The following is a 15672-nucleotide window of genomic DNA, read 5'->3' as shown; positions in this document are numbered from 1 at the left end:
ACAGTAAAGTCAGAAGATTCAAATGTAAATAAAAGATGAGAGAAATCCGATGACTTTTAAATGGAGGATCCAAACATAAAAGCATTGAAATTTGCATTTTTAACTAAATGTTCGTAACAAAATTTGCAAGTAATATGTATGCGCCCAAAATATCTTCATCAGATGTTTTGGTTCCATTGAAAAGTGTTGAATACAGGTTTTTATAACTCATTCTAACTTTACATAAAGCCACCTCGAAGCAATCATAAAAAATAATTATTTACCCTCCGTTCTCTCTAGGTCGCAATCTTCCCAGCAGGTCAGCCGTCTCGGTCTTCTCGTGACAGTTGATGGTAATTAGGCTGCCCCTACCCATAGCTTGAGCTAGACTAGTCTTCCCGCCTCCAGTTTCTCCAACCACAAGTACTGCTTCATTTCTAAGCCACGCCTGAACCAAAACCAATTGAAGTATGAGGAAAGGAAGATTACTGTCTGCTTGAAATAAAAAGAAATAAAAAAGCGAGTAAATTTGGATCAATTTAGGATCAAAAGAAATTTAGCAGCATTCGTGATGGGCATGGGAACGGGTGACAATAAGCTGGTAGAAGAGAAAAAGAAGAAATGAACACGTAAGACAAAGTCGAGAAATGAATGTTGTCTACCTGCTCGGTCATCACTAACATTCGCCTCATTCCCAAAGTCATCACAATGCCTTCCGCGACTACGTCCTTCGGCATGTATGGTGAATCCACAGCGAATAACTTCGATGGCTAGAAAAAAGAAACTTCTGGCGCAAGAAGCTAACATTATATCCTACGTCATCGGCCAAGCTAGGATTGTATGACGCGTTAAAGGAAAACCAGAAATACCTCAATCTTCCGCTTCAGCTCATTTTCAAGGGTTTCTATTACCGACTCCATATCCTTCTTGATTCGGCAACGTCCGGCAAGCAGAAAGAACCCATGATTTGCAAGTATCTAAAGCAACTAGTGTGAGAAAAAAAATCAAAGATATTCATTATATTATACAACGACCTGAAGCCAATCATCACACGTGGAATCCGTGGCTAGTCGTGTAGCCCATCGAAACACATCTCTTAAAGTCATGAGACCTAGAAACATTAGAGGATTTCGGCAAACCCATATACTTCCAATCTGATTATGGAATTAAAACTCCACGCTAGAATATTGACCTACCATCTTTCGCCGAGAAAAGACCGCTGACAGAACGCTTCAAACGAAGTTTCGATAAGACATTGATCATTTTAGTGGCAGCCGATGTATGTACACCACAACGTACACAAACCTTAAAGTGTTGAGCTGTAAGCCTTGAGTCAACAAAATTATTCCAAATACTATCATGGTAAACAGTCGCTGAACACAGATTAACTGAGAATGGCAGAATTTCTATTTATAAAATATTTTTGCATTTTAATTCCTAAGTGCAAAATTGAAATGAAGGTATGAGGAATCAAAAAACGTTTGAAAATGAGAAGAGAGTGATATTTTACTTTCGTTTAATAGGTTCAAAAAGATACCTAGCACTCTACTTCAGAACCTCAGAAAAGGAGCCAACAACTGCAAGATCAACTTGCTTTGAATGAATCAAGAATAAATTCCACAACGAGCACAAAACGTATGAGCGCTCATCATTCGACTGTAAAACACAGTTATCTTTGAAAAAACGAAGTAATTCACTTTTGCAGGACAAGAGCTCAATTACTATCTAAGTCTTACTCTTAAATAAGTTCTTTTTTCTGATAAAGCTGGCACTTCGAATTATTCACAACCTTATAGCACATCACACACGAATTTCTAATAACTGACCATTGAAGAGAGCTCATCCAGCGGCAAATTGTCGAATTTTAGCACCACAAACCGAGACATAAGCGCACGTGAGAGTCGCTTACGTCCACCGTAGCTTCCAGCAGGATTTTGTGTGGCAAAAAGGCGAAATCGAGGGTGGGCTTGGACCACGGTGTTGAGTTCTGGCACAAACAACTCGCGGTTGTCGTCTAGCAACTAAAAAAGGGAAAACGGCTTTAAAAATGAAATATAAGAATGAACTGTGCTAAACAAGAGGAAAGCAGGTTTTGAGAACCGATAAGTTTGATTGAGGTGAAAATAAACATTTACTCACTCTATTCAAAGTCTCGATGATGTCGGTGGGAGCGAGATTCAGTTCATCTAAGATAACCCAAATTCCTTCTCTTACAGCTTTTACAAGAGCGCCTTCGCGGAAGACTAGACGTCCATTAGCATCGCCGACGTATGATCCCATATACCTATGATTTCTCGATTAACGCGCTGAAATAACACATAACTTTACAAAAACTTTACTCCTGAACGTCGGTATGTTCATGATTGTTGATACGGATGATGGCGTTGCCGGTTACGCGAGCAAGGTGACAGACAATGGACGTTTTTCCAGCACTAGTCTCGCCTTCCAAAAGTATAGGAAACCTAAATAAACAAAATAACAAAATTGATAAAATCGAGAATATGGTCAAAGAATCAAAGTCAAAAGATTCAATTCGTGTATAATCGGGTCAAAACGACATGAAACACGGACATTTGCGCAAGCCGCTGCGCTCAAAGCGGAGCGGTGGAGCGTAGCGGTTGGGATCGTGTAAGGAGCCACGCTACAGCCACACACCTCTGCAGTTCGCCATGGTTCCACCTCGATTCCAACCACTGTCTCCACCGCACCGCTTCCGAGCGCGGCAGCTTGCACAACGGTCCGTGTTTCACGTCGTTTTGACTCAACTATAGCATAAGATAATAGTGGGGCACCAAAACAACAGATCCTAGGAACTGAGGATCTAGCAAATGCTGCTAGAAAACTATACATTCTTTCTGTCACCTTTTCATTACTAATTCTCTTCTCAACCTAGCAAGTTACAACTAACCATCCTGCCAAGATGTTCAATTGTCACCATACACACTTCATTTGATTCTACAAAAATAGCCAGAAAGAAGGAAATATTCGTGACTGAACAAACCTTCCGCTAGATGTTATCCTAGCAATTTCGGCCAAATTTGCTTTCACTGTCTTCGTAACCACATAATTAGGATCTTCCTGAGGTAGATTCGAACCACGTTCTATCCAGTAGCCTTCAACCTATAGACAAATCTATAGGGAAAATTTAAAAAAAAAACATCGCTTCCTTAAGTATGATGAATAAACCCGGGATCCAACGTATTTTTTTATTCCGCCATCAAAAGAAAAGCAATTTTGGCAGATACTCTGTTATTTTTTATAATTTTTACTATATCAGTCCGCAAATGATTCGGCGTAAATAGAAAACTACTCGAGGTAACCAGATTTGTTAAGTATCGCCCTTTCAATTTCCACATATTTGAAATGGTTTGACACAGTTTACTGTAAAATCTCAGCATTGCAACTCAAGAGACTAGATATATTGTGCAAAATGACGATTCAAGATTACAACAACACTCGTAACCAACGTGTACGACGTGAGTAGATGCGTAAACAAAATCCATTGAAAAAAGCCTCCTAGGGTACGTCGTTAGATTCCGAACAAAAAACAAAGTAAATTTAACTAAATATATAACATTCTCATAACCTCAGAATGGCAGAGCTTGGCAAATCGCTGGTAGAAAACGAACGGTGATTGTACTATAGGATGCTTTTGTGCCGGAAAGACGCTCACCGAAATTATTAAATTCTTCAGGAACCCAAGACCGATTGTACACGACGAAGAAATACAGCACCAAAAAAGTCCGACGAGATCTCCTCCATTCACGCAAAAAAAAAATCAGCTTAGGCAGAAATAAAGGACTCTAACGACCATCCCAGGAGCTAAAGACATGACTTTAGAATATCCAGGGACCTTAATTTGGGAATTGGTCTCCGTTTTGGGTGTGAGCTTGACGATTGTCCGCGGATAGTTTCTCCTGTACCACACGTAATTTGTCACCCTCTAGATCCGCCAAGCTTAAAACAATTAGCCACTGCAATTTGAATTTTGGCTCCCTAACACCCCTACCTCTAGAGTGCTGGTAGGTGAGTAAGTGTGGGGCATAGTCAAGAGACAAACGAGTACGGGGACCCTAACGTCAACTCCCTCAGGGGCGCAATCGAAGCAGAGTTCACGGTTATGAACGACGATCAGTTGAGGGCAGCATGCTCGCTTTAGGATCAAGGAAATCATAGAGGAGCAGGGCGCATGTGAAATTTCTCAGCAAGGATCTTTTAGATGGAATATACCAAGGATCTTCTAGATGGAATATAGCATTTTTCGTATCTTTGTACATTGGGTGAAACAAATAACTTTTTACATAAAAGGTTTCTCGTGCGGATTCTAACAACGCAACCTATGAATGAGCAGATAAAATTTTCACTGCAACCAATTCCAAACTGTCTGTGTGTAGAGTTTGCTCCAAGCAAACATCCTTGGTGATTTACATACATATGGCACACTCAGGCATTCTCGTTATATGTAGAAGACATACCTGAACATAGTCAGCTTTTCCAGAAGGAGAAGGCATAGGAACTTTCGAATTCACACGAAAAGTTTGTCCAATTTTACTGCGCATTTTCTCTTTCGCCTCAGCATCGAGATTTGTGAGGAATGCCATGCACACCTACAATTTTACACTGGGGCAATTGACCATAAGCGAAAATTTCAAACATACCCCTTCATACAAAGACCTTTCTTCACTTCCAAACATATTTTCGGCAGCAAACGTAAGGGCTCGACAAAAAGTACGTAAACTAAAACGCATATAATTAATTCGAAACTTCATCCTTTTTTAGAATTTTTATAGAAAATTGACTGAACCTGTAGCTGGATGGATAGAGTTGTTTAGCGTAGAGGTAGAAGTTCACCAGCTTAGCGACAGCAGCTGCGTTCATTGAAGGAAGATAGGTCGAAACAATTAAGGCCAGCTGGTGAGCATCAGTAACTTCGTCCACATAGAATTCGACAAATCTCAAAAAAAAAAAATAGAAAATACACAAACACTTCAATTAGAAACTGAATTTGCAGATTTCACACACAAGCAGTATTCTTGATTTTCCCGACATGAAAATGATGGCATGCCAAATTTTACTGGTGTTTGCAAATATAATGTTATGCCTCTCGTGAAAAACGACCTTATCCAAAAATCAACAAATCTAAGGATTTGTATCGCACTTTCAAGAGTTATTATAAGTGTAATTAGTACAGCTACTGCAGTTACAACGTGTCAATATGTGCAAAAGTAAAGTACAAATAGAACAAAATGAACACTCTAATGCTGGGAGCTGGGTTTGAATTCAAAATTAAGTTCAAGTTATGGTTTGCTGTGTCTACTGTTGTATATTAGATTAGATACCTCTTCATGTATTTACAGAAATCGTCAGATTTTAACGATTCCGGAAAGTGACAAGACATCTGTTTTTCTCTATAATAGCATCAATAGAGTAGCGCTGCTGCGAAATCGCTGCACTACAACACACAACCAACTATACTTATCTGGCGGGTACAGGTTACATGCTTAAAAGATAGCTAAGATGTCCCTTAATGGATCATCTAGATGATCAGTGCTACGTCCTTAATGCGCCCTTAGTAACAATCTTACAGTTTTCCAGTATCCCAAGTGAATAATAATTTCCTCCAAATTTTTCGTTTCAACGGAGAGAATACTTCGGTAAAAAGCTACTTTGAACCCGCAAGTGTGAAGACTACAGGAGTTCAAAAGACGATGATGTCTTGGGTGTGGGCTACAGTAGAAAATGGGCAAGAAGCAAATGTGGGCTACGCGTCAGATAGAGGACCAGAAAATAAAAGATGGGAGAAAAAAGACCGTCTTCTTGGTGTAAACCAAAAAAAAAAGAAACGAAAATCCCATAAAAGCTAATTCGGAGCCAAAATCGTTCGAGTGTTGAGCCAGCGCACGTAGTTAGAGAAAAGACAGGGCTAAAGATCAAGGAGAGGTAGCAGTGGTAGATAAAAACATAGAAATATACTTCCTTCTCAGCTTTTGCTGCAATTTCTATTTCTTTTTGATTCTAACGTTTTAGCTGTCTAGTGAAAATGATCAAAAATGATGCACAGTCCTGATATACGAATCCGAAATTGTGGCTAGCAGACTTTAACAACTGAATCAAGATGAATGGAAAGACAAGAGACTTCTTCGCAAAGTTGTAGCCGTTTACACCTTTCTTCAAGGGCTAGGTAGCTGAAGCGCTGTTCATGAATATTTTCCTTAACGGAAATCATTACACCAGTAATTTAAGAAAATTAGAAAACAGGGCCACAGAAGGGGGCAATAAGCTTCCTTGCCAGTAGAAGAAAACTCGCCTGTTGTCATGTCAAATGTCAGCGCTTACAAATCAGAAAAAAACACAGGTATAAGAGTTCGAATTGAGAGTTGGAAAAATGTACAACTACTAATCGTGAAACAACCTACCGTGTACGTACGCTTGCAGGTAGTCTTCTTTTCCCAGCATCTGTTGCTGGATTCATGCAAGCAAAAAGGCGGAAATTGGGATGTACGTCATTCGAAATTGCATGCACAATTGCATCAAGACTTTCAGGAGGAGCCAAATTTATCTAAAAATTCGCAATTAAACGAAAAAAAAACAACTAGTAGTAAGTAACTCTGAGTTAATTGATGCCAATTCCAAATGGAAAGAAAATACTTCATCAATTAATAGCCAGTGTCCCTCTTGCGCAGCTTCCAGCACTACTCCACGAGCTAAAGTGAAGGGAGTAGCACCTCGATCCAAACCATCACGTATCCGTCTCGCACGAACTATGACAGAAGCCCATCGAGGATCCTGAACATCACACCGCAACAATCCATAACGTATAATCTAATCCGATTGTGGTTTCCTCATTAGCATTTACTACTTGTCATTACGTACCACTTAAGACGCAAAAACTCACCGTTCTGACTGAACTAACGAAACAACATTTATAAAACGACTCATTTACCTTTCTAGTGGATTTTCTCATCAAGGCCTTCTCGGCGGTTGCAATTACCACCGTAAGGTAATCTCTGTATCGACCAGTTGAAATACAAGCCTAAATCATTATCGAGTTATTTTTCCTCCATATTTGCAACAACAAATTTTATGAAATGGCAATATGTCATCGAACGTCGGCCATTAATTCTTTCTTATTTTTAACAATTTCTTATTGTTGTCATCAAAACAGTGAATTGATAATAATGAAACTCTAAGCAAATATTTGCTCCATTACGTTAATGAATGTGTTTTTCTGTTTCTTTTTTCTTTTTTGAAAGACGACTTAACATTGAAGCAGAAGTCTCCAAATGGAACTCTGGAACTGGAAAGTCACTGTAAAGCTTGGACCTAATACTTTAAAATGAGCGTCTGTTATATGCGCATGAGAAAAATGAGCAAAATATGCAAAATGGCAGAACTGCAAGTAGAAAAAAAGCAATACCTCCGACACGTGCTTCTCTAATACAATTGTCTAGATAGCATTGTATTACGTTGATGAATATGATCCTTCGCTTTTTGCTTTTTCATGTATTCTCATTAATCAACTCAACAAAGCTTTCAATGCAAAAATATTGAAGCACATTTTTGTGGGAGAATGTAGAGTTCCATAGAGTCAATTTAGTGATACGCCGCTTTTGAATTTAGTACTTTTTTGAAGCACCAAACAAAATCGAAGAATACATAAGGAAAATTAATTAGTGTGATAATCCGGTATCGGTGTTTACAATGTTGTCTCAACTGCATTGCAATCTTTCACAGCCCATCTTTTTTTTCTGGAATTTTTATCGACTAATGGACTACCCGCTAACAATTTTGAAACTATTGTGCCAGGTGTCAATTTCTGCTTGTTTTCAAAAAAAGATTCCCGATTGGACCTCTTCTCTACAAATTTTGCATCGTATTCTTGCTAGTTTAACCGCATTGATTATTGCATTATAGTGATAGAGAAAGATGTGTCGGAGGTTTTTCGTTCTACTGACACGCAGTCCTGCTATTTTGGCTTTCAAGGCCAGCCCACCACAAAATTTACCATATTGGGATTTTTGTGGAAGAATTTAGAGTTCCATAGTGTCAATTTAGTGATACGCCGCTTTTGAATTTAGTCCTTTTTTAGAAGCACCAAACAAAACGGAAGCGCATTTTAAAGGACTAGATCCAAACTTTACAATGATATATTACTTTTCACACAAAGCCTTTAGCGTTAATGTTAAAGCAGAAGACTTCGTTGCTCTCTCCCTAAAAAAAAAGCGAAAGAAGATGTTCACAAGCTATCAATGGACAATAATTTGAACAGAACAAGAAATGACTGAATGAATAACAAAAATAGTAGCTGAATAAATAATAGAAAAGACAGAGAGGAAAAAACTAAAGTATAAAAATTGAAGCAAAAATAAAAACAAAGAAGCAAATAGAAAATACCTCCAAGTGGGAAAGGAATTTCTTATTTTTTGCGACATCGAAGTTGCTCGTAAAAACGTCGTGGTAGAAATGTGTAAAAGGGCTTAGTACGTGAGCTACACTGGCTGGTTTGAACCTTGAAGATTATGAGTCAGAAGATTGGATGACCTGGCATAGTAATCTGGTTTGGTGAAGTATTTTCACCGCTAATTTCTCCAACCTTTTAAACTTATGTAAGCGACTTATATATTATTCTTATTATTCGAAATTATTATTTATATATTATTCGAAATAGAATTTTCTACTCTACAAGACTGTATTATTCTCATTTTTCAGTTTATCACATTTTCAGATCACTAAACTGGAGAGTCAAGTGGATTTTTTTCTTCCATATAATCTAAACGATGAGGCCGCTGAGGCAGAGCTTTCTACCGTGTATAGGGGGAGAAAGAATGCTTAGCTATAGCGCTTGCCGTTGGTCATCGTGCTTCAAAATTGGGAATTCCTATCCTGAGAACGTATCATACATCGGTCGACCAAGCTGTTACGGGTCGAAGAAGAATTGATTTCTCTCCAGTTTTTCTTTTTGAAAACAAAAAAAAACTACTGCTAATTAGTTGATAGTATTTAAGCTGCAATTTTCCTCACAGTTTCCACCGTCTTCCTCTCATCGCTCAATAATTCTTTTATTCTTCTTATTAGTTTTTTATGCTTATCTTTGCCTTTCTCAGTGTTTTTTTCCAAATTTTCTTTAAACCTCTCATACTTCAATCAATCCCTTATATGCACAATACAAATCTCACAAACAGCCCTATTACCTCGATTAATTCCAAAAAGTGAAGGTGTCAAAAATGATTCGTTTTGTCAAACCAACATTCAATTTCAATCATTTGCAAGAACTAGAGTCATAAAAAATGAAAAGCAGGATAGGACTGCTCTCGTAGACATAGAAATTCTCTATCGAATGATATACAACATTTGAAACTATTTTTTTACTTCTAGGTATTTTTTCATTTTGAAAAAAATGACGACCCAGTACTTTACGACTAGCGTGAGATGCAAGAACTTACCCGCTAATCAATTCATCCGCATCTGAATAAGGGCTAAGATTGACAACTTTCAAAGTTACATTGACTGCAGAAGCTAAGAACTGGACAACGGACGTTTTTCCCACGCCAGTCTCACCAACAAGCAGTACAGGTTCCCGATTTTGGACACACACAGCTAAGCGTTCCATGAGCTGTAAAACATCCCTAAAAGTAACCGTTACAATGTTACGTGAAATACGTTTGACAACTCCCACAAGTCACCACCAACCTAGTGTGGCCAAGACGGTGCCTCTGGGAACCATGAAGAGAAGGAGAACTTGGCAGACGACATCGTCCCACGGTGCAAAAGCGTTCGTCGTGAGAAAATGTGGGTTGTCGCAGAAAAAGGTGAAAAGAGACTTGATCAGCGGTGATTAGCAAGTGATCAGCCAGCTGAAAAATTGCTTCACATAAAACACGAGAGATAATCGAATAGTGGACGGATGCTTACTTTCTTACATAATCCAAATGATCTTTCTGTTGGATCAGCGAGACACCATGTATCGACAAGTTCTGTGAAAATAGCCATGTTAGACGAAAGATCAGTAAGTTTGTTGAGTCGAGCACATCCACGCAGTAAGTCTCTGCAAAAGGTGGTAGACATGTAACTTAATGAGGTTACAAAGAAAAAAAAAGGGGGGAAGAAAAATGTAGTTGGGGTGGGAGAGCGGAGGGCACTCAAATCCGCTCTTATTTCTTGACGCTCCAACCTACTTTTTTCTCTTAGTAACTTTAGTTTACATGTAATAGATCCTCTAAGACTGATTCTTAGACCTAAGGGCCCCGATTGAGAACAAAATAAAAGAGAACATATGAATGTATACGAACAGTATGTATAATTGAAATTAATAAAGATGCAGCGCATAGTAAGTACTAAGACGAAAAATGAAGAAAATATTAGTTAAGTGAAAAAAAAAACAAAAACGGTCGCAGTTAAATCAGCAACCTCTGCTGCCTCCGCTCTCTTTTGGTAATGATCCCAAAGTAATAGAGAAAAACAACAAGTAACTTACGAAGATGTGAGCTGTCGAGAGTTTGCAGTTGGCGGGGCACCTTCTATGGTTCGAAAAATCGAAACAAGGGTTTTCGCCAGATGAGCAACTCGTGGTGATGCCTATGCATGAAAACTCGTTAACGTCATTAACAAACCCTAGTATTCAACGGAAGACAAGAGTCTAACCTTAGAAATGAGCCGACGAAGTTCGTCGTCAGTTAATTGTTGGAGCTCTATTCGAACTGGCACACCATCAAGTATACCACTCTTTTTCCCTTTACCACTAAAGGAATAAAGTTGTAAGCACGGATGTGATAACGTAAGTTCTGCCCTTCACTAATCCTAATCAAGCAATACTACTATTCATTCTTCTTCATTTCTTCATGTTCATCGATCGAAGATCAAAAATAATTCACTGTTGAAACTTGCGATTCTTTCTTGCAGTATCTCTGCTAAACAGAAACAACACTAAGAAAGGAGCAAACCTTAGAGTTACACAGATCCGAACATCCTTATGAAACGGCACAACTTCTCCGGATGGCAGAACTGCACTTCTTTCAGATGCTAGTTGTACGACTGTAGATACAACATCAGCATTAGCCAAATCGATATCTTCCAGCAAAATTAAACACGAATTACTCAGCCACTGAAACATACAATATATTCAGACCCAAAATGAACGACGGCACCAATTTAATGCGAAGTTGGCCTAGTTTGCACACTGTTGAGTGCGTTCAAATTATAGAACGCAAGTATTGTACTTACTTCCGCAACGGTTTACCATCCCATAGAGGTGACTCTGTACGTTAAAATGAGCTCTTTCTCCATCCTCTTTCATGGGAATTCTCTTTTCATGAAGAATGATCATCATCGGTGGATAAAGGAATCGCTCAATGGCACAATTAGTGCGGAGGTCGACACAATACTCACCAACCAGAGGTGGTGCCTACTTGACGTGTCAGTACTACCATCCTTTTGTAGTGGTTCTGATCACCGTCTCCTTCTTGCGAAAATACGTCTTAGCCACACAACGGAAAAGAATATGTTATCGGCAACGAGAGCGGAAAGGAGTTGTCTACAACGATTGCATACTCGAGAATTCTTTATTCCGATGCGACTGGCACATCGAGGAGGACCCAAACATGGATTACAACCTGCTACTTAGAGGATTACGAAACTGCTGCTCGAGGTCGCGCATCACAAACATGGGACAAATTTCAAAAACCACCAAGGAATTGTTGAGAAGAAGAAGAGCTTTGGGGCTATATCCGAATGCATCGCTCATTGAGCAGTTAGTAGCAAACACTAGCTGCAGAAAAGCGTTGGAGTATCTTTCGATATACAGGCAGAAGAAGAACTTGGAAGCAACATAAAGAAGGACAGATCTGAAGGAAAGCAGAAGGGACCTCAGCGAACACAATATTTCGCTAGAAGAATTGTTGGACGAGGACGGGATTCGCATCTCTCTCGCCGTAAGATGGAAATCTTCACAAAGACGTTTCACTCGAGAATTTTTCATTTCCCAATACCTAACACAAGCCCAATCATATTCAATAGAGAGGCCCCACCATGAACGTGCGAGTCGCTTTCAAGAATATGAAAGCTAGCATAGCTCCCGTACATGGCGTCCTACCTTCACGAAGAAAGTTGAAAGTTTCACATTCCAGTGGAAGACCTCGCGAACCGTTCTTATCCATAAGAAAGACGACCGAGAGGACCTTCGGAACTACCGTCCGTTATGGTTGCTGAGGGTCTTGTACATAGTACTCATCAAAATCATCCTCAGACACATATCTAGGACGCTGGATGAAGCCCAACCTCAAGAACAAGCTGGATTAAAGCTGCAACATTTTCAGCGCTGGGCAATCAAGGTGTGGACGCGTCATGTGTGAGGGCACTAGCCCAATTGCTACCATTGATGCACCACTACCATGCAGCTTTTCCACTGCCCACTCACGACATCCATTGCAAAAGAGGTACAAGCTGATACTGTATAGTCGAAGCTGTTCACGGCTGGATTAGAATGGATAATGAAACCACTTGCTACGGAAGAAAGAGGCGTAGGTGTTGACTGAAGATTCCTCTCGAACCTCTCGCTTTGAGCACGACATCGTTCTCTTCTCGAGAAGTACCAACGGAGCAGAGGCGATGGTCAAGGAATTAAACGAAATAGAGAAGAGAATAGGGCTGCAAATAAACAGAAAAAGGCACGATTCATGAAGAACGTCTACTAGGACGGGGGAATAAACCCTGAAAGGTTCCCAAAAATTTGTCATAGATGTATAGTAGGGTCAAAACGACATGAAGAATGGTGCAGTTGCGTAATGGCTAGGCTCGATGCGGTGCGGAGGAGCGTAGCAGTTAGGATCGAGTGAGGACCTCGATTCCAACCGCTTTCTCCACCACGCCGCTTCGAGCGCAACCGCTTACGCAAGTGCACCGTGCTTCATGTCGTTTTGACAATACTGTATCTCAAGCATTCTATGAATATTGAAAATACATCGAATGCGGAAAATAGACGGGGCCAGTAACACTTTGAGAAGAATAGACGGCAGATGGACTGAAAGAGCGCTATACACAATCCCGAAGGATGCTATACGCCCTCGAGGGAGGCCGCTAACGAGATGGGGTGATTCGCTACACGGATGGACCAGCTGAGAACTCAACAGGATACTGCTCAAGGAATTAGTCAAAGCCACTCATGAAACTTGAGGACATGTTGTATGACGATGGCGAGAGAATGAAACGACTGGGAAAGAAGTTAAGGCCCGCATTCCGTGAAAGTGGACCATCTAAGCGTTTAGGTAAGTAAATATTGTACTTCTGTTTAGATGGTCTGGTTCTGATCGAGTTGACAAAAAAATTCATTCTGTTCGAATTTAGACTGGGGTTTAACTCTTGCATATATGTGTGTTAAGGGTCACTTAGTGTGGCTGATTTGATTACTGTTGCAGCAGCCGCATCCCATGTAAGCGCCACAGGCGACAGGCGCACAAGCATTGCCTTTAACCCTCTATGGCTTGGTCTAAGCGGCTGTGAGCACTTACAAACTGTAACAATTGCCCAAACAAACTTTTTTTTCACAATGATTACAGAACATATTAAAAGATTGACAGAGCCGAACGATTTGAGAATTTTACCTTAGATACAGAATAACGAAAACTGGAACCAAGCAACATACTTGACTGAAACTGGAGGGTTTCCACAAAAACTGTCCAGCAACTTCTGAACAGTGATATGAACCAAAGAAGCTCTGAAAGTGTTTGATCTGTAGAACCTCATAAAGAGACACAGAAGTAATAAATTGAAACCTTTGAGTCAACTTGGTCTCCCATTTGCATAACTTTTAAAGGTATGTTCAGCTCTCTTGCAGCATACGATGCTAAGAATGTTTTTCCACAACCTATAGGACCCTAAAATCCTAACAAGAAGTCTTAATTTCGACCATTTCTGGAAACTGAAGAAAAAGAAAATACCAACCTCAAGAATAACTAATTGTTTTGCACGAATCGCTATAACCAGTTGTTGTGCTACATACTCTCGAGTAGGTAAAATTGCGGAAGCTGAATGAAGCAGAGGTAAAAACAGAATTTTCAGAGAGCGTCAATGAGTTTTTTTTTTGTTCCAGGACAAAATTTTACGTCGACTCTAACCACTGTATTAACGTCATGTGAGTTTTTGAGAAAATGAATACAGTTCAACTGCAACTTTCTTATTTCACATCTGCAACGCGAATATGCAACAAATCAGCTTATTACTAAAGCATAACATTGTATAACAGGATTTTTTTGTAGACACGGGGTGCAGCTCGAGAGTTTCACTGCTGATTGAAGGCAGCATACCACAAAACTGACTATAGTAAGGTCAAAACGACATGAAGCGCGTACGCAATTACGTACGCGGCATCTCTCGAGGCGCTTCGGTGGAGCGAGCGGCTAGGAGCGTTGTGAAAGCCTTGCTGAGACCACCCATCGCCGCACTTTGCTGCGGCCCCACCTCAATTCCAACTGCTGCCTCCACTGCGCCGTTCCGGACGCGTACGCAAACGCACCGCAACTACACTCGTGATTCATGTCGTGTTGACCCGACTATATGTTGGGATCTCTTCAGGACGAGCGGACGATAATCAGTGAGGTTTCCCCGCGACCTACTCAAGTAAAAACAACGGGAATTTCTGACTATGATTCAAAATTGACCATCGAGAAGCAACAAAGAAATCATAAAAGTACGATGAAAATGTCTGACCTTGTTCCCCGCAAAATCCGTTCTCTTTGTCGACACCTTCAATAACAAGTGTAGCTTCATCGTTGCCAAATATCCTACGCTTTTGTGATGGGATTTCAATTATGCTTCTGTCTTCACATCGATCCGCCACTTTTCTTTTTCGTTCTTCCAGCCTTTTCTTATTCTTGCTCACCATCTGCAAAAAAAGGTAAACTGAACTTAAAGGCATCACCTCAGGAATTTGAGGTGATACGGATTTCAGGTGGAGTATTCGTAAACGGGATCGTAGATTATTGAGAGGTGGGTGATTCCGTCCATTTCTTCCTAATTGCCGTAAAAAAAAACGGCCCGGAAGATACGGCTTCGAGCGTTCTGGCGCGCCCCAATCGAACTCCTGGTGGAAAATAGTGCGCTGAAACCGTTGGTATTTCTCGAGAAGAGAACGATGTCGTGCTCGAAGCCGTATCTTCCGGGGCGTTTTCTGCGACAATTAGGAAGAAATGGACGGAATCACCCTTCTCTTAATAATCTACGATCCCGTATACGAATACTCTACCGGAAATCTGTACCACTCCAGATTCGTGGGGTGATGCCTTTAAAGAACAGTCAGAAAGCAAAATCAGTGAATCCAGGAATGGAAGAAGTACCCCAATACAATTAGCAGCTCTAGCAACAGCTATAGGTTTAACAATAAAGTGAGCATCGTAGATATTTACATGAGATATATAAGTACAATGCATGTTCCACATGCTCATACGCATGTAAGGCGAATAGAATCATTTGGAACACTTCTTATTCAGAAAAAAAAAGTTTAGCGGTCACTTTCAAACACATTACTGCGTGAAGAAAAGATGCGTAGTGCAATCGTTAGTCTATAGACCCAAAACAACGAAAACTGTTAACAGCATAATTTTGCAATACTAAACAAGCAAGTTTATCTAAAATTAAACACAGTTTTCCGGACTTTGGAAGAAATAGGATATTCCTATTTAAAATTGAATTAAATTATGAAAT

The 15672-nt window shown here is 40.0% G+C and overlaps 1 protein-coding gene across 2 annotated transcripts in view; it reads right to left on the bottom strand.

The window, feature by feature from the left end:
* The window catches only part of RB195_007370 (uncharacterized protein), a gene marked incomplete at both ends in the record, with an annotated part of 44829 nt that extends 29975 nt beyond the window's left edge, over positions 1–14854 (bottom strand). For both annotated transcript variants that reach the window (XM_064180960.1, XM_064180958.1), the window contains 26 exons: positions 264–427; positions 642–749; positions 849–956; positions 1014–1090; positions 1176–1284; positions 1806–2000; positions 2119–2263; positions 2319–2441; positions 2981–3099; positions 4455–4586; positions 4638–4716; positions 4784–4933; positions 6396–6538; positions 6628–6765; positions 6923–7012; positions 8374–8488; positions 9423–9605; positions 9670–9833; positions 9892–10024; positions 10454–10554; positions 10621–10717; positions 10920–11080; positions 13616–13687; positions 13746–13847; positions 13915–13997; positions 14680–14854. In XM_064180960.1, coding sequence (XP_064037788.1) covers positions 264–427; positions 642–749; positions 849–956; positions 1014–1090; positions 1176–1284; positions 1806–2000; positions 2119–2263; positions 2319–2441; positions 2981–3099; positions 4455–4586; positions 4638–4716; positions 4784–4933; positions 6396–6538; positions 6628–6765; positions 6923–7012; positions 8374–8488; positions 9423–9605; positions 9670–9833; positions 9892–10024; positions 10454–10554; positions 10621–10717; positions 10920–11080; positions 13616–13687; positions 13746–13847; positions 13915–13997; positions 14680–14854 — 3266 coding nt within the window. The remainder of the gene's footprint in view (positions 1–263; positions 428–641; positions 750–848; positions 957–1013; positions 1091–1175; positions 1285–1805; positions 2001–2118; positions 2264–2318; positions 2442–2980; positions 3100–4454; positions 4587–4637; positions 4717–4783; positions 4934–6395; positions 6539–6627; positions 6766–6922; positions 7013–8373; positions 8489–9422; positions 9606–9669; positions 9834–9891; positions 10025–10453; positions 10555–10620; positions 10718–10919; positions 11081–13615; positions 13688–13745; positions 13848–13914; positions 13998–14679) is intronic.
* Between the last annotated feature and the right edge of the window lie 818 nt (positions 14855–15672).

The sequence above is a fragment of the Necator americanus genome, chromosome I (assembly GCF_031761385.1).
Source record: "Necator americanus strain Aroian chromosome I, whole genome shotgun sequence".
Taxonomy (NCBI): Eukaryota; Metazoa; Nematoda; class Chromadorea; order Rhabditida; family Ancylostomatidae; genus Necator; species Necator americanus.
This window is presented reverse-complemented; position numbering and strand designations above follow the sequence as displayed.